Source organism: Capricornis sumatraensis, chromosome 7 (genome assembly GCF_032405125.1).
Source record: "Capricornis sumatraensis isolate serow.1 chromosome 7, serow.2, whole genome shotgun sequence".
NCBI lineage: Eukaryota > Metazoa > Chordata > Mammalia > Artiodactyla > Bovidae > Capricornis > Capricornis sumatraensis.
In genome coordinates, this window is record NC_091075.1 from 119,807,475 (window position 1) to 119,830,671 (window position 23,197).

General features: G+C 49.7%; 1 protein-coding gene across 2 annotated transcripts in view; it reads right to left on the reverse strand.

Moving 5' to 3' along the window:
* Positions 1-7,097: 7,097 nt before the first annotated feature.
* The window catches only part of PCGF3 (polycomb group ring finger 3), a 55,438-nt gene continuing 39,338 nt past the window's right edge, over positions 7,098-23,197 (reverse strand). For both annotated transcript variants that reach the window (XM_068975005.1, XM_068975004.1), the window contains exons 9-11: positions 20,761-20,898; positions 11,213-11,293; positions 7,098-10,823 (exon numbers count right to left, since the gene is read on the reverse strand). In XM_068975005.1, coding sequence (XP_068831106.1) covers positions 10,776-10,823; positions 11,213-11,293; positions 20,761-20,898 — 267 coding nt within the window. In that variant the 3' untranslated portion in view covers positions 7,098-10,775. The remainder of the gene's footprint in view (positions 10,824-11,212; positions 11,294-20,760; positions 20,899-23,197) is intronic.

Genomic DNA, 23,197 nt, shown 5'->3' on the forward strand with positions numbered 1-23,197 from the left:
TGTTGCTTCTTGACCTGCATACAGATTTCTCAGGAGGCAGGTAAGGTGGTCTGGTATTCCCATCTTTGAAGAATTTTCCACATTTTGTTGTGATCCACACAGTCAAAGGCTTTGGCACAGTCAGTGAAGCAGAAGTAGATGTTTTTCTGGAACTCTCTTGCTTTTTCTATGATCCAACGAATGTTGGCAATTTGACCTCTGGTTCCTCTGCCTTTTCTAAATTCAGCTTGAACATCTGGAAGTTCACGGTTCACATACTGTTGAAGCCTGGCTTGGAGAATATTGAGCATTACTTTGCTAGCGTGTGAGATGAGTGCAACTGTGCAGTAGTTTGAGCATTCTTTGGGACTGGAATGAAAACTGACCTTTTCCAGTCCTGTGGCCACCACTGAGTGTCCAAATTTGCTGGCATATTGAGTGCAGCACTTTCACAGCATCATCTTTAGGATTTGAAAAAGCTCAACTGGAATTCCATTACCTCCACTAGCTTTGTTCATAGTGATGCTTCCTAAGGCCCACTTGATTTCACACTCCAGAATGTCTGGCTCTCGGTGAGCGATCACACCATCGTGGTTATCTGGGTCGTGAAGATCTATTTTGTACAGTTCTTCTGTGTGTTCTTGCCACCTCTTCTTAATATCTTCTGCTTCTGTTCGGTCCATACTATTCTGTCCTTTATTGTGCCCATTTTTGCAAAAAATGTTCCCTTGGTATCTCTAATTTTCTTGAAGAGATCTCTAGTCTTTCCCATTCTATTGTTTTCCTCTATTTCTTTGCATTGATCTCTGAGGAAGGCTTTCTTATCTCTCACTGGTATTCTTTGGAACTCTGCTTTCAGATGGGAATATCTTTCCTTTTTTCCTTTGCCTTTAGCTTGTCTTCTTTTCTCAGCTATTTGTAAGGCCTCCTCAGACAACCATTTTGCCTTTTTGCATTCCTTTTTCTTGGGGATGGTCTTGATCCCTGCCTCCTGTACAATGTCATGAACATCCGTCCAGAGTTCTTCACACACTCCATCAGATCTAATCCCTTGAATCCGTCACTTCCATTGCATAAGCCTAAGGGATTTGATTTAGGTCATACCTGAATGGTCTAGTGGTTTTCCCTACTTTCTTCAATTTAAGTCTGAATTTGGGACTAAGGAGCTCATGATCTGAGCCACAGTCAGCTCCTGGTCTTGTTTTTGCTGACTGTATAGAGCTTCTCCATCTTTGGCTGCAAAGAATATAATCAATCTGATTTGAGTATTGACCATCTGGTGATGTCCATGTGTAGAATCATCTCTTTTGTTGTTGGAAGAGGGTGTTTGATGTGACAAGTATATTCTCTTGGCAAAACTCTGTTAGCCTTTGCCCTGCTCCGTTCTGTACTCCAAGGCCAGACTTGCCTGTTACTCCCTGGTGGCTCAGACGGTAAAGCGTCTGCCTGGAATGCGGGAGACCCGGGTTCGATCCCTGGGTCGGGAAGATCCCCTGGAGAAGGAAATGGCAACCCACTCCAGTACTCCTGCCTGGAGAATCCCATGGAGGGAGGAGCCTGGTGGGCTGCAGTCCACGGGGTCGCGAAGAGTCGGACCCGACGGAGCGGCTTTACCTTCCTTTCCACCTTCAGGCACCTCTCAACTTCCTGCTTCTTCATTCCAGCCCCCTGTAGTGGAAAGCACATCTTTCTGGGATGTTCGTTCCAGAAGGTCTTGTAGGTCTTCATAGAACTGTTCAACTATGACGTGTCAACATGTCCTGCGAAACTGCTTCTGTTTAAAGGGGGACACCTGCACTGGGGCTGGGGCCAGTACCTGGGGGGCGGAGCTGGCTCCTGGGGGCGGGACCAGCACCTGGGGGTGGAGCTGGCTCCTGGGGTTTGAGTCATGGGGGGGCGGGGCGGGGCAGGGTGGAGGGCATGGGGGGGTGGCAGGAAGAGAGCAGTTCAATTCCAGGGGAGGGGAGCTGGCTCCTGGGGCAGGGTCATCGTGGGGGTGGGGGGGGCAGTCGGAATCCCATGGGGGGAGGGGGTGGAAGGCAGTGGAGGGATCTCCTGGACTTAAGGGCTGCCTTCCTCTTTCTCACTGGCTGTCTTCCATCCCCCGAATTTCATCTCTACCTGCACCTAGAGGTCCCCACACCTCCAAAAGAGGACTTGTATCCCAGCCTTTGTCTCCGGGGAGCCTTTTGGTGTCTGTACCAAAAATGGACTGAGGAAGACCCTCAGGACGGGGTTGGAAGGGAGGCTTCAGTCCAGCACAGTTGAGTCGCTCAGTCGTGTCCTACTCTGTGATCACATGGGCTGTAGGCCCCTCTGTCCATCACCGACTCCCAGAGTTTACCTCAAACTCATGGCCATTGAGTCAATGATGCCACCCAACCATCTCATCCCGTCGTCCCCTCCTCCTCCTGCACTCAATCTTTCCCAGCATCAGGGTCTTTTCCAGTGAGTCAGTTCTTCACATCAAGTGGCCAAAGTATTGGAGCTTCAGCATCAGTCCTTCCAATGAATATTCAGGACTAGTTTCCTCTGGACCGACAGGTTTGATCTCCTTGCAGTCCAAGGGACTCTTAAGAGTCTTCTCTAGCACCACAGTTCAAAAGCATCAATTCTTCGGTGCTCAGCTTTCTTTATAGTCCACCTCTCACATCCATACATGACCACTGGAAAAACCAGAGCTTTGACTAGACGGACCTTTGTCGGCAAAGTAATGTCTCTGCTTTTTAATATGCTGTCTAGGTTTGTCATAGCTTTTCTTCCAAGGAGCAAGCGCCTTTTAATTTCATGGCTGCAGTCACCATCTGCAGTGATTTTGGAGCCCCCCAAAATAAAGTCTGTCACTGTTTCATTTCCCCATCTAATTGCCATGAAGTGATGGGACTGGATGCCATGATCTTAGTTTTTTGAATGTTGAGTTTTAAGCCAGCTTTTTCACTCTCCTCTTTCATTTTCATCACGAGGTTCTTTAGTTCCTCTTTGCTTTCTGCCATAAAGGTGGTGTCATCCACATATCTGAGGTTACTGATATTTCTCCCGGCAATTTTGATTCCAGCTTGTGCTTCATCCAGCCTGGCATTTTGCATCATGTACTCTGCATATGAGTTAGATAAGCAGGGTGACAGTATACAGCCTTGACGTCCTCCTTTCCCAATTTGGAACTAGTCTGTTGTTCCATGTCCAGTTCTGACTGTTGCTTCCTGACCTGCATACAGATTTCCCAGGAGGCAGGTCAGGTGGTCTGATAACCCATCTTTTGAAGAACTTTCCACAGTCTGTTGTGACCCACACAGTCAAAGGCTTTGGCAGAGTCAATGGAGCAGATGTCCTTCTGGAACCCTCTTGCTTTTTCTGTGATCCAACGGATGTTGGCAATTTGATCTCTGGTTTCCTCTGCTTTTTCTAAATCCAGCTTGAACATCTTACAGTTCTTGGTTCACATACTGTTGAAGCCTGGCTTGGATAATTTTGAGCATTACTTTGCTAGCGTGTGAGATGAGTGCAATTGTGTGGTACTTTGAGCATTCTTTGGCATTGTCTTTGGGATTGGAATGAAGACAGACGGCTTACTGCTTTCTTAAAGTGAAAATATGACCCAGCAATCCTGCTTTGTAGAGAAATCTTACATCCACATGGAGATCTGTATGTGAAGTTTGCAATCACCAAACACTGAAAATGCACAAGCCTTTCACCAGGTGAACTGGAAGACAAGCTGCAGTCCGTCCACGCCACCGGAAATGCAGAATACGTGGCCGCCTGGCAGTATGTGGAGTCACGGAAGCCAGTCTCTAAAGCGATGTACATAATTCTACTTATACAACATTTTTGAGAAGGGAAAATTGTAAGACTGGAGGTCAGCAGCTGCCAGCAATTACAGGGGGTGGTGAAAAAAAGGACTGGCACCAGGGTCTTTGGGGTGATGGAGCCATTCTGTGTCCTGATTGTAGTCATGGTTGCTTGAATCCGTATGTGTTAAAAATTCAAAAGCAGAACAGGAAGGTTACCGAAAAATTTTAACTTAAGAAACAAAATGGGAATCACATATTCCAGCCTAAAATGTCCAGTAAGCTTTAAGAGAAGGAAGTTTCTTGACTTAATAACTGGTATTTATCAACCCCCCCACAACAATCGTACTTAAATGGCAATGTTAAGAATATCCCCACTCAAGTTGGGTTGCCCTGCGGGTCTCTTCCCACTGACGTTCTTCTGGGTGAGGAGCAGTGGGACTGTGTGGTTCTGAGGCTGTCGCAGTCACAGTCAGGCCAGCAGACTGGGCGCAAACACCAGCGTTTGCTCTACCCCGCAACACCAGGCGCTCGCACCTCCCTGAGAAAGTACATGCAATGAGCCAAGCTAGGAACATGCGCGAACCGCGTGAAGAAAACGTGGAAAAGCTGCGAGGCCCTGAAGGGAGTCTAGGCACATGAACGTGGCACGTTGTGGGTGAAAAGCCAACACTGACCCAGCAGAAGGAGGTGCTTTCCACGCCGGACGACGAGCAGGACACACGCCCTGAGATTCTGGCAGGCCCCAGGCCCCCTACCCACTAGTATCGCTAAGCAAGTCCCTGAAATGAAAGGAACCTTGCAGGGCCAACCAGGGTGCTGGGGGAGCAGGTGGGCCAGCCAGCCACAGCTCCATGGGGAGCACTCAGCCCCTCTCGGCTGCAGTCTTGGGAAGGGGCAGGCTCTGCGCCCCTCCAGCTGCCTGGGTGTGGGGTCAGAGACAGACACGGGGCAGCAGGAGGTGAACTTCTAACACCTGCAGAGCCTCAGGACCACGCAGGAACAGGAAGAGAAAGAAGTGTGGGTCCCTGGGACCCCTGACTCTCGGGAGCCCTGGCTGTCCCGGGACCACACCTCTCACCTCTCTGCAGAGCCCCAGGGTCCCAGGACCCCACCCTCCTTCCAGACCCCTGGGGTCCCAGGATGCCCCCGCCCAAGCCTAGGGGTCCTACGACAGCAGACTATAAACCGCAGAATCACTAGAAGTGCTTCCGAGAAGCTGAAACAGCAGCTTCTCTGTGCTGCCCAGCGTGTTAGTAGAGAAACCATTTCCCACCAACAATGTGTTCTTAACTTGGTGCATTTCCAGGCTTAGTCTATTGTTATAAAGGCCAGATCTCTCTATGCTTCAAAAGATTTTTGACTAAAAATGCTCCTAAAGAAGTAACTTTGTATCACAGTACCCGAAACACACACACACACACAACCCATAGGATTCAATGTGATGGTCAAATGATTATTTTCACACACCAATAAAATCCAGACAGTGAGGCTGCAAGGAGAGTCCTATGGACACATCAGCCTGTTGGTGGTGGAGACAGGCCTCAAGGCTGGGGAAGCGTCTCTCGGGCCACCCTCCACAACACACCCAGAGCCCCGGGTGTGTGTCCGCCTGGATGGAGGTGGTGGCGCGCCCTGCAGGAGCCTGTTACGGGAGCGCCGTGCTCCAGGGAACTGACAGAGCACGAGGGCCCGCCCCCGGGCCTATCCTCAGCTGCCCCACCGGGGGGTTCACCCTTAGGAACCAAGAGTCAGAGGAGGCAACCTGGCTGGGCAGCAGGAGGGGCAGAAGGCTCCTGGTGCGTGCTCCGCCTAGCTCAGGATCGCGGCTTTGGAGGGTACGGCACCGGCAGTGAAACTGAGACTCGCCCGCCTCTCGCTGGAGAGGTGAACCTCCTGCCAGAGCTCCAGGCGGAGCCGACCATCCGCCCCTCCTTTGAAGCGTGTCCTCCTGGCTTGGGGGCCTGGCCAGTCGCCTTCTGGCTTTTTCCCGGACTCGCCTTCCCTCGGCACCTGCCTGGCGGCTCGCCGTCCTTGTGGAGCCCAACAAGCGGGACCTAATCGTGCGCCCAGCTCCTCGGTGAGCGTTTACATGTGGCTTTGGCATCTTGACACTCATGAGATGGGGTAAATGACTCACCAAAAATAAGTAGGATAGGTACAATTAATTTTTTATGGCTAAATTTATCTTTAAAGTTTACTGATCTGCACGAATTAACTCATACATATGGAAGCAGAAACATTGGCACAGACGAGCGCAGCAGGGACAGAGACGCAGACAGAGAACCAACAGCGGTGGGGGCAGGGAGGGGGACAGACTGGGAGCCTGACATGCACGCGGGGACCTGTAAACAGCTGCAGTGGGAAGGCTCCGTGATGACCTGGGGCGCGGGGGCGGGGAAGGGCCAAGACAGAGGGGACGTACCCATAGTCATAGCCGAGTCGCCACGGTGTACAGCAGCGAGTAACACGGCACTGTAGAGCAATCACCTCCAATACAGAGTTTACGGATCTGAAACTCAAGGAGTATAACTTTGGTCAATATATTCCCTTTTTTTTTCAATTCTAGCTTTCTCCGATTTTCAAGGTTGCTGTGAATTACTCAGCCTTTGGAAACTACGTTTCGGGCATAGTACTTTTTCCCTTGAACTGTCTGCGATGGCTGATTTTGTGTCCACCTGGCGGGGCCCCAGTGCCCAAGTTAAGATTATTCTGGTGTGTGTGTGAGGGTACCTCAGGTGAGCGTGCCTCAGAATGGGCAGTCTGCGTCCTCCCATGGGGATGGGCATCACTCAGCCCCCCGAGGGCCTCCTCACAAGAAACCTGCGTGCGCACGTGTCCTGTGCGGCCTGCTCTCTGGGGAAGCCCAGCTAACACGAGAAGAGGGTGCCAGTCTGCTGGCGGTCTGCCGGTAACAGGAATCAGGTTTTCTTTAACACAGCTCCCCTGGCACACACAGCTCCAAACAGTTCCCTCTCCAGGCAAACAGACAAGCGTGGGCTCCCAGAGTCCCCATCAAACCTCTGGTGCCAAACACCAGACCAGCTCAATGAAGCCTGCATCCAAGGTCATAGCCGCAGGTGCCACGTGGGGCAGAGGGTCCAGGCTGGGAGGGTGGGTCTGGCGCGGTGTGCGCTCGTCTTCACCGATACACAGGGTACTGGATCACCCTAACAGGGCACCTATCTTACACTTCTACAAACATCTTAGGTAACAAATATCCAGCTTCAAAGAACTAGGTAGGTTTTCCTTTTGCTTTTATTACAAGCATATAATATCAATTGGCAAAACACTGAATACAAGCTTCACTATCATAAAATCAAAACATTTAAGCAATATTCCAAAAAAGATTTTTAGATTAAAATCTAGCCACCAATAGTACAAAAAAATTTCACACCAACACAAAGCATAAAAAATGTAAACTTCCAAACTAAACAGTCAGAAACACGTGTGTGCAGCGTCCCCTCCACAGCCCCCCAGCCCGAGCTCCACGTGGGACACCAGCGTAGGCAAGGGCTCTCGCCCCCGAATGCTACATCTTTCAGGAAAATCGGTTTTCTTGCACCTGACGAAGCTGTTGGAATAGACATTTACACGAACGTTACACACGTGTTCAGGGACACGCAAAATTTCAGGCCCTCAGACGCGCCCCAGATGTGGAGACTTGTGAGCTGATGAGGCGGGCAGCTCCCCAGCAGGGGCAGAATCTCAGTGGTGACTTCAGTGTTGTCCGAATCGTTTCCTAACAACTTATCCCAACCTATTTAGTTTAAACACCAAGGCAAGAAACATGTTGGTATATCACGTGAAGGTCACACATGATGTGCTGGAGTGTAAATGATTTCCTGAGGAAAGAGGAGCTGAGCTTTTCGTGATTTATCTGCACTAGATGTATTTTCAGTGTTCTGAGAGCGCATCAAATATTCACGTGCAAAGAAGAAATCAGTTGGCTCGTTCCTAGGATATTCAGTCCAATGACACATTTCAAAATCACTGTAAAATACATCCTGTGGGCTTTGAGAAAAAAACAAATGAACTTCTAAAGACTGCTAATATCACGAGGGGGCGTGGAGGCCACAAGCCCTGCAGGGCTCTGGAGCCCAGGAAGAAGCACCGTCACAGCTGTGGTCAGCAGGGGGTGTGTCCTGGGCCGCCAGCACGCGGGCCCAAGGCATGAGGCCGGTCTCGGCCACGTGGTCCCTTACTCTCACCCATGGCCGACACCCCCATGCAGGCCCCCACACACTCCCGACAACAGCATTCTTGTGAGGACCACAACGGACAAGAATCTGAGCTGCGTGTACACGTTCGGAGGGGTCCCTGCACCTTCTTCAAGTCAGCAGAACAGATGCTGCGGGCCACTCAACCTGACTCTAGGAGCGCGCTGGAGCCTACTTCGTCCGTGAGAAACAAAACACACAGATTAAAGCTACTCAAAGTAAAAAGAAGAAGCTTGCAAAACACCTCACAATTTCATTTTATATGCCTGTAAATAAAGCTGGGCCACTGAAAACAAACAATTGGATGGGAAAAATATGATAAAGGGCTTAAAATAGAATAAATAATTTTATAAAGTTAAGTTTTCTTCTTTTTCACCCCCCAAATCTTAAATTCAATATTATATATTCTATCTGAATCTTCTATTTTCCTGACGCCTGTGTCTAGTGAGGCCCTGCACTGGTGACAAGCTCGCTGCTGCTGCTGCTGCTGCTGCTGCTGCTGACAGTGTTTGTTTTACCAGCATAAACAGTTGTGAAAACTACTTCACAGTAACTCCATCTGTTTAAGAAAAACAAAAAAGTGACAGGATCCAATCACTAACTGATCCCGGCTTTCATGCTGGAAAAGATGAGAGTCTCCCTTCGATGTTAAGCAGACGCGTGAGGACAGGGCAGGCTTCCCTCTGCTGCAAGGGCCCCAGCCGGCCCTTAAGGCTGCGTCGGACCAGAGGTGGCAGGACCGGGCTCTCCTGCAGTGAAGACAGTCTGCACGGGGACGTCTTAGAAAAACAGGTACTTCTGCTGCTGAGGTTTCATCAGGACCACACGCTACACACGCAGGACCCAGGGTGGTCGGGGCCCAGGGGGACGGTGGCACCGGCTCACCCGCCTCCACCTCTCTGTGTATGAAGTACATCAACTTAGCACCATAGCAAATTCAAGTGATCGCAAAGACAGCGCAAGGTTACAGGCACACACTATGAGACCACACAGTCAGGCTCCTGTTAGTCTGACCCTGAATTAATGGTATGTGAACTTCGACGCTCATCCTGTTTAATCTTTCCTTACCTTGACCACACAGAATGCCTACATTCTAGTCTTATGCTTCAACTGCGTTGAGAACACATGGTTTTACAGAACGTTTCAGAGAAATGTGTATCTGAGGTAGACAGGTAATATTTACTCATACACATCTACTCATTAGACCCTTGAATAGGAACTCTTAAAAATGATTTGCATGAAAAATGGGCTTAGGAAACTAATAATTCAAACAGTCTGGGAGTAATGGGCTTAAATAAAGAGGCGGACTGTGACCGACTCCCAGGGAAAACTTGGCTTTAGGTTTCTGAAAGGCCTCAGATTAAAATCACTTGGACTGAGTTACTCTGTTTTACTCATCACTAAGGAGCTGCTTCTGACGTTTATGCATATGAAACAGGAAGTGAAAGAAAATAGACAAACTTGAGTGTCGATGAGCCTGACCACCTCTGCCAAAGCAAGTTCAAGAAAAATTCCAGTCCCCAAGGTGACGTTCTTCACGGAAAACCCAGCTCTCAGGAGACCATCAAGTCTACCTACTGAACGAGGTGGCCCCAGGACCCCAGGGAGCCGAGGGGACGGCAGGGAAGAGCCCGAAGCGCAGGCAAAAGCCGCTGGACGCGCACGGGGACAGACATGCAGCCGGGATGAGCTCACACCCAGAGGGGCCCTCGCCTCGCTCCTGCCTCCACACATTCCAAACTACGATCTTGAAAGAACAAAGATGGATGTGCTGGCAAAGAGTTTATTCTCGAATTCCACAAAAATACGAACATTTGGGAGGAGAAAGGTTAACAGAGAGCGTGCTGCCTTTGCTGGGTTTTAGGTCCTAAGTAACTGAGGACAGCAGCTTCTGACGCACAGGACCCCGCCGGCCCCGCCGTCTGCTCTGGGAGAGGGCGGTGGGCAGGGCGGACGTGCCCACTGCTGAGGGTGGACCGGGCGGGCCCTGGGGTCTGCACGCCTGGGGCTTCAGTGGAGACATACCCCTGGGCGCCAGCCCCACCCCCGCAACCACCATCAATTCCTTCAGCAAAACGAAAAAGGGAAAGAATCAGCGTGAAGTTAACCAGTGGCACTGAGCAACTTGTGCCCTATTTAATAAAAGCAAGTTTTCAGAAGAAGAGCTGTTCTGAGAACCAGCGCTGACTGGTCCCGTCCGCTCTGCTGAGAAGCTGCACTGGTGCTGGGGGGCAGCACCCTGCCCTGGGCTCTGGATCCCCCGGGGGTCAGAGGCCCCCGGCTTCACATTCCCTAACGTGGAAAGTGAAATACCATGGTTAACTCACGATACTCATGGAAACCTCTTTTGGTTGCTTTTAAATTAAATTTTTATATATCTTCTAAGTCTTCAGGAAGCTAAAGGCAACATAAATATCATCATTCACCATGAAAAGACATTTTTTCCAATAACTTAGGAAGGATTCAATAAACGTACAAGTATTTGGGGCTATCGTGAAACCTAATCCATAAACTGAATGGAAGTGACTGAGATTTTCAAGACCTGGAAAGCAAGCAAAGGTCACGTGTTGGAATGAAGGCTGCCACCTCGTCGTCCTCACGCTGGTCCCCGCGCATCACGTCTGTAACCCTGTGCCGAGCGTCTCGTCACGTGTGAATTCTCTCTCGTACAAAAGTGATAAATACTCTCTGTTCGAGGCCTGGTCCACACGGCACCCGGGGCAGCACCCGCGTGCTCTGGCCCCGCCTGGCGCGTGCCCTCAGGCGCCTGGGTGCCTCGTCTCCGCGGTGCTCATAGCAGGTCCATCTTGGGTCTGTAGTGCAACAGGAGAGGTGCCTTCTGCAAGACAAGGAGGGAGGGGCCGGGACCCCGCGGGGCTCAGCTGCGGAGGGAGCCCCCGCCTGCCCCTGCCCCGGCCCCAGGAAGTGGTCGGCCAGCCTGTCTCTGCCCTGCTCTCAGGCAGACCCTGGGGGTCACGCCCGTCTGCTTCCTGCTCCAGAGAGGCAGCGTGGCTGGAAGCGTGCCTTCTGGTTGCAGTGGCCCCTCCCTCCCCAGGACGTCAGTCACCTTGACCAGGAGAGATGAGACAAGTGGGGGCCTGGGGACTGCACTACCCTTGGCCCCCTGGGGCTGACGACTTCAGAGCGACTGCACTGCCGACAGTCCCGTGGTGGGCTGTTACTCCTAAGCTCTGAAATAAGCCACACAAAATCACAGCAAAGTCTCACCTTGAATCTCCACCTCGTGACGACGACAAATTTGAGTGTATGGTCCTTGCCAAGGATCTCCTCGTTGCATAAAATGTCCAGCTGCCGGAAGAACAAGACCTCAGTCAGCGGGGCCTCTGGTGCAGGCGGTCACGCCCGTCAGGGAAGAGCCACCTGCCTTCCTTCTGGGGCAGCACCGGCGGGAAGCAGCCTGGAAGGCCGCCCCCCGCCCCCGCCGAGGGTGGAGAGCACTCAGGGGCCTCTGTCCACACACGGCAAGGTGGCAGCCCTGCTGTGGGACGGCAGCCTCCAGGCTACTGTCACCAAGAAGCGCCTCGTGCCCCAGCTCCAGCCCATCTTGGCCAGGCTTGTCCCTCTCACCTCAGTGGAGAAAGGTTATGGGCTCCACAGACAGTTCTTCCCTTTCTTTTCATAAAGACCTTTCAGAGCAGTTTTCGGGTCACAGGAAAATTTAGCAGAAGGTACAGAGCCCTCACCCATCTCCTGGCCCCGCCCCACAGCCTCTCCCCGCCAGCAGCACCCCTGATGTGAACATGTTACACCTGATGAGCCTCAGCCAACACCTCCTCACCTCCCACAACCACAGCCCCCGCCAGGCTCAGGGCCGGTGCTGTGCCTCCTGGGGGCCTGGACGGACACAGAGACGAGTCACTCCGAGCAGGCTCGCGGCCCTAGGGCTCCTTGGGGGGCCCGCCCCTCTCGCCCTCCGCCCCGGCTCCTTGCGCCGTCTCCACGGGTCTTCCCGACGTCGCAGGCGCGGGTCGCAGCATGCAGGCTGTCTGGATTGCCTTCTTCCACTGTCATATGCACTGAAGGCTCCTCCGCGTCTCTCACGCTGTTAGCTCTTTTCTCTTGGCCGAGTGACATTCCACTGTCTGGATAGGCCACAGTTTGCTTATCCATTTACCTCTGAAGGATGCCTTGGGTTCCAAGTTTTGGCAACTATGACTAAGCTGCTATAAACATCCGTGTATAAATCTTCTCGTGGACCTAAGTTTTCAGCCCCGTTGGTTAAGTACCAAGGGGCTTGACTGCCGAACTGCTTTCCTAAGTGGCTGCACCACCTTGCGTTTCCACTGGCAGTGAAGAGCTTCTGCTGCTCCACGTCCCTGCCAGCATGTGGTGGTGTTGGGGCCCTAGGTTTTGGACATTCTGCAGGTGTGGAGTGTTTCAATCTGCGTTTCCCTGACGACAAATGGTGTTGACCTGGGTGGTCTTTTTATTAGTATTATTTTTGGCAGTGCCATGCAGTCCACAGGACTGTAGTTTCCTGAACAGGGTACTGAACCCAGGCCACTGCAGTGAAAGCACCGAGTCTTAACCACTGGGCCACCAGGAATTCCCAGATGGTCTTCTAAACTTCTCTCTCAAGGCAGGGGAGGAAGGGTCCCGACGTGTGCTCCCTGTGTCTGCCGTGGAGACAGCACAACTGCGGGTCAGGACGGAGAACGCCAGGAGCGCAGTCCTCAGAGCTCTGTCTGGGAGCCCGCAGGCTCAGGCCCTCTGGAGGCGCCAGGACTCCCTGGCACAGGGCGGCATCCTTCCAACCCTGCTTCCGTCCCGAGGTGGCCCCAACTCTCTCTCCTCTGTGTGCACCAACAGTTCACTCTTATTTACTGTTAAAGTAACTGGGGTAAGATGCAAGTGAAATTTACCAGCCTAGCCATTTCTAAGTGCACAGCTCAGTGGCGTTACTACCTCCACGGTGTGCAGCTGCCACCATGCCCATCCACGGGCTCTGCGTGGGTAAGCCTGTAACTGCCCGCTTAGTCAGTAACCGCCCGTCCCCTGGCCAGCACCGGCAACTCCTGTCGTACTTTCTGTCTGTATGATTCCGATGCCTCTGGGGACCCAGTATGAGTGAAACTGGACAGTATTTGTCCTTCTGTGTTTGGCTTACTTCATTTAGCACAGTTGCTCGAGATCCATCTATGTTGTAGCAGGTGTTAGAATTTCCTTCCTGTCCAAGGCAGAATATTCCACTGCATGGACGGACCACATTCTGCTTATCCATCACCCACTGATGGACACTTGGTTGCCTCCACCTTTCGCCCGCTGTCGACAGCGCTGCTGTGAGCGTGGGGGTACAGACACTCCCTCGGGATCCTGTTCTCACTTCTTTTGGGTGCTCCCCAGAGTGGCGCTGCTGGATCTCACGCTAGACCTGTTTAGTTTTTTGAGAAATCCGCAGTGTTTTCCACAGTGGTGCACCAGTTCATGCCCCATCAACAGGGCACAAGTGTCCCGATTTCTCCACATCCTCACCAGCACTTGCTCCTTATTTTTGCAGCAGCCACCCTACGGGGTTTGAGGTAGGTCTCATCGCAGTTCCGGCTTGCGTTTCTCCCGTGATTAGTGATGGCAAGTATGTCTTCCTGTGCTTACTGGCGTTTGTGCATCTCTGGAGAAATGTCTACCCAAGTCCACTGCTCATTGTGTAACTGAGTTTTTTGTGTTCAGCTTTAGAAATAGTCCATCTATTCTGGACAGACTTGTCAGATATATGATTTATAAATATTTCCTTCCATTCCATACAATTTTTTTTTTTTCAATTCAACGAAGTTCAAATTGTCTAATTTTTCTTTTGTTTCCTGCTCCTTGGGTATTCCATCCGAGCAATCAGTGCCAAATCCAGTGCCAAGTTTCTGTCCTATGTTTCAAGAGCTTTATTGTTTCAGGGCTTACATTTATGTCCCTGATACACTTTGAGTTGAGTTTTGAATGCTGTGTCAGGTAAGGGTCAAATTTCATTCTTTTGTACGTGGGAATCCAGTTTTTGCAGCACCGTCTGCTGAAAGGCTGTCCTCTCCTCATCAGAGGGTCTTAGGGCCTTGTCAGTGGACCAGGTGTGTGAGGATCTATTCCACTCTGCTCCATCACTCTGTCTGCCTCGGTGCCAGCACCACGGTTTTGGTCAGTGTCTCTCTCTAGTGCACCGGGAAGCGCCGAGTCCTCCAGTTTTGTTCTTTTTCAAGGTTGTTTTGGCTATTTGGGTTCTTTCAGTTCAGTTCAGTCGCTCAGTCGTGTCCGACTCTTTGTGACCCCATGAATCGCAGCACGCCAGGCCTCCCTGTCCATCACCATCTCCCGGAGTTCACTCAGACTTGCATCCATCGAGTCAGTGATGCCATCCAGCCATCTCATCCTCTGTCGTCCCCTTCTCCTCCTGCCCCCAATCCCTCCCAGCATCAGAGTCTTTGCCAATGAGTCAACTCTTGGCATGAGGTGGCCAAAGTACTGGAGCTTCAGCTTTAGCATCAGTCCTTCCAAAGAAATCCCAGGGCTGGTCTCCTTTAGGATGGACTGGTTGGATCTCCTTGCAGTCCAAGGGACTCTCAAGAGTCTTCTCCAACACCACACTTCAAAAGCATCAATTCTTCGGTGCTCAGCCCTCATCACAGTCCAACTCTCAAATCCATACATGACCACAGGAAAAACCATAGCCTTGACTAGACGGACCTTAGTCGGCAAAGTAATGTCTCTGCTTTTGAATATGCTGTCTAGGTTGGTCATAACTTTCCTTCCAACAAGTAAGTGTCTTTTAATTTCATGGCTGCAGTCACCATCTGGGTTCTTTAAGAATCCATAAAAAAATTAGGATGCATTTTTATTTCTGCAAGAAATATCTTTGGGATCTTGACAGGAACCCTACTGAATCTGTAGTCCATCTGGGTGGCGCTGGCATTTCAGACAGTGAGTCTTCTAGTCCATGAGTGTGGTACACGTTCCCACTTGCTCGTCTTTCCTTTTTTCAGCATTTTCTGTAATTTTCACTGTACGAGCCTTTCACTCCCTTCGTTAACTTAATTCCTAAGTATTTCATTTTTAAAACCTATTTTTATTGGGCTGTAGTCACTTTATAATGGTGTGTTAGTTTCTACTGTACAGCAAAGTGCATAAGCTGCACACGTGCATGTCTGCTCTGTTTTGGACTTCCTTCCCATTTATGTCGCCACAGAGCAGTGAGCACCGTTCTCTGAGCTGCACAGAGCGTCCTCATCAGTTGCTTACTTCCCATGCAGCGTCCACGGTGCACGAGTGTCCAGCTCAGTCTCCCAATTCACGCCATCCCCCAGCTTTCCTCTCGTGATGTCCTTGCTTGTTCTCTGTGTTTGTGTCTCTATTTCTGCTCTGCACATGATAACATCATCGAAACCGTCTACATTCCACACACACGTGTGGTAATATATTTGTTTTCTCTGACACTTCACTTTGTATGACAGTCTTTAAGTCTATCCACGTCTCTACAAATGACCTAATTTTATTTCTTTTTATGGCTAAGTATATTATTCTCTTTGATGCTATTATAAATGTATTTGGTTTTATGATCTGCTTTTCAGCTTGTTCATTGCTCATGTACAAAAATGCGTCTGCCTTCTCTGCTCACTTTGCATCTTGCTGCCTTGCGGTTCGTTCTGACAGGGTCTTTCTGTGGAAGTTTTAGAGTTTTCTACATATTCTTCTTCCTCGCTCTTCAGTTCAGTCGCTCAGTCGTGTATGACTCTTTGCAACCCCATGGACTGTAGCAGGCCAGGCTTCCCTGTCCATCAGCCAGCTCCTGGAGTTCACTCAAACTCATGTCCATTGCGTCGGTGATGCCATCCAACCGTCTCATCCTCTGTTGTCCCCTGCTCTTCCTGCCTTCAATCCCTCCCAGTATCGGAGTCTTTTCAAATGAGTCAGTTCTTCGTATCAGGTGGCCAAAGTATTGGAATTTCAGCTTCAGCATTAGTCCCTGCAGTGAATATTCAGGACCTATTTCCTTTAGGATGGACTGGTTGGATCTCCTTGCAGTCCAAGGGACTCTTAAGAGTCTTCTCCAACACCACACTTCAAAAGCATCAATTCTTGGGCGCTCAGCTTTCTTTACAGTCCAACTCTTACATCCATACATGACCACAGGAAAAACCACAGCTTTGACTAGACGGACCTTTGTCGGCAAAGTAATGTCTCTGCTTTTTAATATGCTGTCTAGGTTCATCATAGCTTTTCTTCCAAGGAGCAAGCATCTTTTAATTTCGTGGCTGCAGTCACCATCTGCAGTGATTTTGGAGCCCAAGAAGATAAAGTCTCTCATTGTGTCCACTGTTTCCCTGTCTATTTGCCATGAAGTGATGGGACCAGAGGCCATGATCTTAGTTTTCTGAATGTTGAGTTTTAAGCCAGGTTTTTCACTCTCCTCTTTCACTTTCATCAAGAGGCTCTTTAGTTCTTCTTCACTCTGCCATAAGGGTGGTGTCATCTGCGTATCTGAGGTTACTGATGTGTCTCCTGGCAACCTGATTCCAGCTTGTGTTTCATCCAGCCCAGCGTTTCTCATGATATACTCTGCATATAAGTTAAATAAGCTGGGTGATAATATACAGCCTTGATGTACTTCTTTCCCAGTGTGGAACCAGTTCTTTGTTCCATGCCCGGTTCTAATTGTTGCTTCTTGACCTGCATTCCGATTTCTCAGGAGGCAGGTAAGGTGGTCTGGTATTCCCATCTCTTGAAGAATTTTCCACATTTTGTTGTGATCCACACAGTCAAAGGCTTTGGTGTACTCAACAAAGCAGATTTTTTTTTTCTGAAATTCTCTTGCTTTCTTGATGATCCAAGGGATGTTGGCAATTTGAACTCTGGTTCCTCTGCCTTTTCTAAATCCAGCTTGAACATCTGGAAGTTCATGGATCATGTACTGTTGAAGCCTGGCTTGGAGAATTTTGAGCATTACTTTGCTAGCCTATGAGATGAGTACAATTGTGCGGTAGTTTGAGCATCCTTTGGCACTGCCTTTCTTTGGGACTGGAATGAAAACTGACCTTTTCCAGTCCTGTGGCCACTGCTGAGTTTTCCAAAATTTCTGGCATGTTGAGTGCAGCACTCACAGCCAGTCTTTCAGGGCCTGAAATGCCTCAGCTGGAATTCCATCACCTCCACTAGGTTTGTCCGTGCTTTGTTTGTGCTTCCTAAGGCCCACTTGACTCTGCATTCCAGGATATCTGGCTCTAGGTGAGTGATTACACCTTTGTGGTTATCTGGGTCATGAAGATCTTTGTTGTACAGTTCTTCTGTGTGTTCTTGCCACCTCTGCTTAATACCTTCTGCTTCTGTTTGGTCCATACCATTTCTGTCCTTGATCATGCCCGTCTTTACATGAAATGTTCCCTTGGTATCTCTAATTTTCTTGAACAGATCTCTAGTCTTTCCCAGTCTATTGTTTTCCTCTTTTTCTTTGCATTGATCACTGAGAAAGGCTTTCTTATCTCTCCTTGCTATTCTTTGGAACTCTGCATTCAGATGGGTATATCTTTCCTTTTCTTCTTTGCCTTTAGCCTCTCTTCTTTTCATAGCTATTTGTAAGGCCTCCTTAGACAGTCATTTTGCCTTTTTACATTCCTTTTTCTTGCGGATGGTCTTGATCACTGCCTCCTATACAATGTCACAAACCTCCATCCATAGTTCTTCAGGTACTCTATCAGACCTAATCCCTTGAAGCCCACTTAGGTATGGTGTGTAAATCCTTTTAATATGTTGAATTCTGTTTATTACTATTTTGTGGAGGATTTTTTGCATCAGTGTTAACAAGGGATTCTGTGCAGTTTCCTCGTAGTGTCTTTATCTGGCTTTCTCAGGGTTATGCTGAAATCATGAAATGAGTTAGGAAGTGGTCCTCCTCCTCAACCTTTTAGAAAAGTTTGAGAAGGATTGATAGTAGCTTTTTAAATGCTTGGTAGAATTCAGGGACGCCATCAGGTCCAGGACTTTTTTTGTTGTTGCAAGATTTTCTGACTGGTGATTCAATCTCCTTACCAGTTACAGGTCTATTCAAATTTCTTATTTCTTTGTGACTGTCGTGGTAGGCTTTGTGTTTCTAGGCATCTGTCCATCTCATCTAGGTCATCCAATCTGCTGGCATACAACTGCTCAGAGTGCTCTCTGAAAATCTGTATCTGAAGACTCAGCAGCAGTGATGTCCCGACTTCTGTTTCAGCTGACATGACTCAAGCCCTCTGTCTCAGTCCCTCTAGCTCAGAGTCTGTCAATACTGTCGATCTTTTGGAGAAGCTGTTGGTCTTCTCTGTCGTTTATTCTCTATTTTATTTCTGCTCTAATCCTTCTTTACTTTTCTCTCTGCTAGCTTTAGGGTTAGCTTAGTCTTCTAGACCCTTACGTTGTAAACTGAGGCTGTTGATTTGAGATCTTCGTTGGCTTCACTGTGTTTACAGCTATAAGCCTCCCCCGTAGCACTGCTTCCAACGCATCATTAGTTTTGGTGTGTTGGATTCTTATTTTTTTTGTCTCTAATATTTTCTAATCACTCTTTGATTTCTCCTTTGATCCACTGGTTGCTTAATTTCCACAATTTTGTGAATTTCCTAGCTTTCCTTTGGTTATTGATTTCCAACCTCATGCAGCTGTGGTATGAGAAGACACTTTGTGTAACATCCTTTAAAATCTACTGAGACAATTTGTGTCTGCTCTTCTAAGGGCACCATCCCTGGATTTACGGCCTGCCTGGATAATCCAGGAGGTCTCTTCACTCCAACATCCTTTGCATGTCTACAAAGACCTTTTTTCAAATAAAGATGTATTCAGATGCCCTCAGGGTTACAGAGGGAATGTATTTTGCAGGGTTACCACTTAACCTACTACAAGTCTGCCCTCTGACCCCATAAAACCCACATCCACCCTGCATGCATTTTTTTTAGCTCAAAGAGGCTCAAGCCACTCTAGCATCAACTCCAGATCCCCAAATCTCATCTTCACACCATCAGTCCAAAGTCTCAGGGCTTATTTTCTACATCACAGGAATCAGCTATGGGTGAGACTCTGAGTATGATTCATCCTGAGGAAAAATTCCTCTCTAGCTGTGAGTCTGTGAAACTAGAAAACACATTATTTGCTTCCAAAATCCAAGTGGGGGACAGGATAGGTATTCTTAGTCCAAAAGAGAGAGATATTAGAAGGCATAAAGACATCACTGGTCTCCATAACATTTGAAATCCAGAATGGAAATTCCATTTGGTCTCAAGATCTGAGAACACATCACTGCGGGTCGAGGTTCTGCTCTCTTGGGCCCGTGTTGGCCTTACCCTCTGGGGTTGCTCACCTTGGCAGCTGAGCAGCTCTTACCAGCCTATTTCCTACTGGTAGGATTTTGGAAGTCTGATAGCCTTCTCTCATTTCTTCCTGTTTCTGTCCCCTTCAGCCCAAGTTGGTGGTGGTTCTGCTGATACCACGTTCTTAAAAACACTGTGGGTCTTCCGGGTATGTCCCAGATCCAGGCCACTGACATGAAAATCCTTTGTGGATCTCTCGCGGATAACTCCTCTCTCTACTCCTCCCATGAGACAGCTGAGCCGCCGTGAGTCAAGCAACTAAACCCTTTAGCGAAAGGGTGAGCAGCTACACACTTGGCCTTCTCTCTGGAGTGTTTTCTAACAGTCAGATTTCTAATATTACTGTCTTTTTACAGACTCAATGGGCTGTAGGCTCCTCTTTGTTTGGCAGCTCATTCTTGAACTCATCCCTCTCCTCTAACATTTTGTTATAGGCACCAAGAAGAAACTAGACCAGCTTCTGGGGCCTCCAGGCCTCCCTCGGCTCGTGGTCACATCACCCCGACCTCATCTCCATCTTCATACCGCCTTCTCCTCTTTGCGTGTCTCGTACTCCCCCCTGCCTCACATTTGTACGGGCACATGCCATCGGGTTTAGGGTCAATCCAGGAGTATTCCATCTAAAGACCCTTAACTTCATTGCATCTCGAAAGACCTTTTTTCCTAATAGATCACGATTACAGGTTGTGGGGTTGGGGTGTGGACACAGCTCCATGGGCGCCACGTCCACCCCACTCTTCTCTGACACACATCTCAGGAGCTGGCCTCCTCTCTCTGTCCTCACTGGCCTGCTCTCCTGGGGCTTCTGCCAGACTCTCCCCAACTGGCCTCTCCTGCCTCTTTTTCTGGACTGTGACACCACTTTCCTCGCAGCCTGAGGGCTGTTTTCATCACGAGTCCCTGGCTTTACATCCCACGGTGCCTTTTCATGACGCTTCTGCACGGCCAGCTCCTGCGGACAAGCCACGCTAGAGCAGAAGCGAATGCCCTCAGGAGGGCGTCCGACACCTCTAGCGAGCATGCTCGCTCTCCCTCTGGGACCGCCCTGCTCTGCACACTAAAGCACAGGTTTTCTTTTAGTCTCAGCATTCATCAGAACTTGGAAGTATCCTCTGTCAACCCACCCATTCTATCCACTCTCATCCATCTGTTTGTGAAATTAAAGTCCAGACTCTCTCTTGTGGTGAGCACCTGTAACGTATCTCCCTGCCACCCCGATGGCACTTCCTCTTCTCTTAGCCGTAGCCTCCACATTCATGGGCTCTGGGCCTCCACTGCCCTAACCACTATCTACTATCACACTAACTGGGAGTAGGAAACAGACAAGACTGTTTTTCCTGCTTGAAAATCTCCAAGCAAAACTGTAAAAAGCAAACAAACCCAAAGAACTTCTGAAGGGTCGCTTCTACAGATAAGAAGTGACTCGTCACAGTTCCTGTTTACCTCGTTGAAAGACGAGAGGTTAAGTTTTTTGGCAATGAACTTCTTCAGATGCAGGACTGTGGCCTGGGCTGAGCAGCGGATCCATTTTCGCTTTAAGCCCCGCAGTTTGCTACTGTTGCACTCCAGACAGATGCTCACCTGCAAGAGAGAGGGCTCAGCTGGGGAGGTGCACTGAGGGTCTCCACAGGGCTGCTCCCTGGAGGCTCTCTCAGCCATCTACCGATCCCGTTCAGTCTAAGACTGCAGACGTTTTGGAAATCATAAATCTGTTTTGACCTAAACACACTACCTTAAAATCTGTTTTTTTTTGCCACTTTGTGAAAAACAATCTAACATTATTAATTGTTTTATTAATACAGTTCTTTAAAGTAAACCCCATCATGTATACCCGTGGCGGATTCATGTCGATGTATGGCAGGACCGATACAGTATTGTAAAGTAAAATAAAAGTGAAAATAAAAATTAAAAAAACAAATAAATAGAAGAAACGGGAGAACAAAATAAATAAGGAAATAAGCAAAGGGAGCCCGAGAATTGTTTGCTTAGCGTGGCAGTGCACGCTGGCCTCAGAGATGAGCTGAGAAAGGCGGAAGTCCTGTTGTCAAAGCTCTAGCCGGCGGGACACACACGCGGCGCCACAGAGGCCAAGTGTTCCGCAGGAACGACGAGGAGAGACATCACAAGGCAGGCACCACGGCCCACGCCCAGAAGGGCCACCAAGGGGCCCATCACGCTCATCCAGCTCACTAGAAGGCGGGGGACTCAGCAAAGACATCACACACGGCGGCACCACGGACCCCACATCCAGGGCGGGTCACCAGGAGGCAGCATGCTCGGCCAGCTACCCCTCAGGAGATCAAGAGTTCAGTGGGTCAGAGTCTCAAGCTCACGGCTGCCTTTCAGGAGATCAAGAGTTCAGTGGGTCAGAGTCTCAAGCTCACGGCTGCCTTTCAGGAGATCAAGAGTTCAGTGGGCCAGAGTCCTCAGCGTGTGACAAGGAACTTCAAGACAACAAACTAAGCAAGGGGACTCCGGACGCAGACGCAGTGGAGGGACAGCCTGGCCACGCTGCACTGCTGAGCTGGCCCCACCTGAGACGCCTCGCCTCGCTCAGGGGTGAGGCTTCCTCCAGGAATGGTTAGGGTGTGCCGGAAAACCAGACCCCCCAGACTCAAACAAGAGAGTCATTAATAACTGAAATATACACGGCTAAAATTATTAGATATGAAAGAAGGAATTAAAAATATAACACCATGAATAAAGAACAGGCAGGTATGAAAGATATTCAAATATAACTTCTAAAAATAAAAAACACATTCATTCAAATTAAAAACTCAATGGACGGTCAAACCACAGGTTAGTTTCAGCTGAACGCAGACCAATGTTCTGAAAGATCAATGCGAGCAAACGACCCAAAAGAAGCGCAGACACCAAGGCGTCAACTGAAATAGGAAAATAAAGGAGAGGTGAGACGCACGAAGGCAGACCAGAGTCTGAAAATCGCCAGAGACCAGGGGAGAACGAGAAACTAAAGGCAGAAGGGTCCCCCAAATGATGCAAGACGTTAAACCCTCAACTCCAGGAAGGAAGTCAGAGGGGACCTGCACCCCTTGGCGCACAGGGGACCCAGGCCCAGGGGCTGGGCGTGCCTGCATGAGGGGCCAGCGCTCAGGCGCTGAGCCCGGCCACGGGGCTTCACACCACGCCGCCAGAGGGAGAGCTACGCTAGCTGAGAGAGGAAGCGGGGCGACGCCGCCCGCAAACGAAGGCAGAGCACGAGCACGCATTCAGACAAGAAGTGCACGCACTCAGAGAGGAAGCGCGGTGAAGTCACCCGCAAACGAAGGCAGAGCAGAAGCATGAGAGACGAGAAGCGGCAGCCCAGGAAGAAAGAGCCGGACGCAGACGGCCTGGCTGGGGCTAAGGAGGCGCCCAGGCGGCAGGAGACTCGCATTGATTCTGGACTTTTAAAAAATGCAGAGGTCGGCCAGAGAAAGCAGGCACAGGCCCCCCAACAGCAGGAGCAGGAGGCCGTGGGGTGGGCCCCCAGGGAGGAGGGGGCGCAGAGCTGCACAGAGCTCTGGGAAGCCCGGGCTGTGCAAACACGGGCGTGGCCACAAAGCGCACCCCTATGAAGCGGGATTCGGGACAGTAACACATAACCCTCTCACGCAACACTGCCCTCTGGACCGTACGACCAAACTGGACCACATGCAGGACCTTATTTCCCAGACCAGGGATTGAACCCAGGCCCCCTGCAGGGGAGTCGTAGCCACTGAACCACGAGGAAGTCCCCAAATGTATTACCTATTTAAATACACTAAGTTAAAAGCACGTCTGTAATTTTTTAACGGCTTCATTGCAGTACAATTTACATGTATGTTTTAAGTATACAATTCAGTAATTTTTAGTCAACTTAAGAGTTGTGCAACCACCA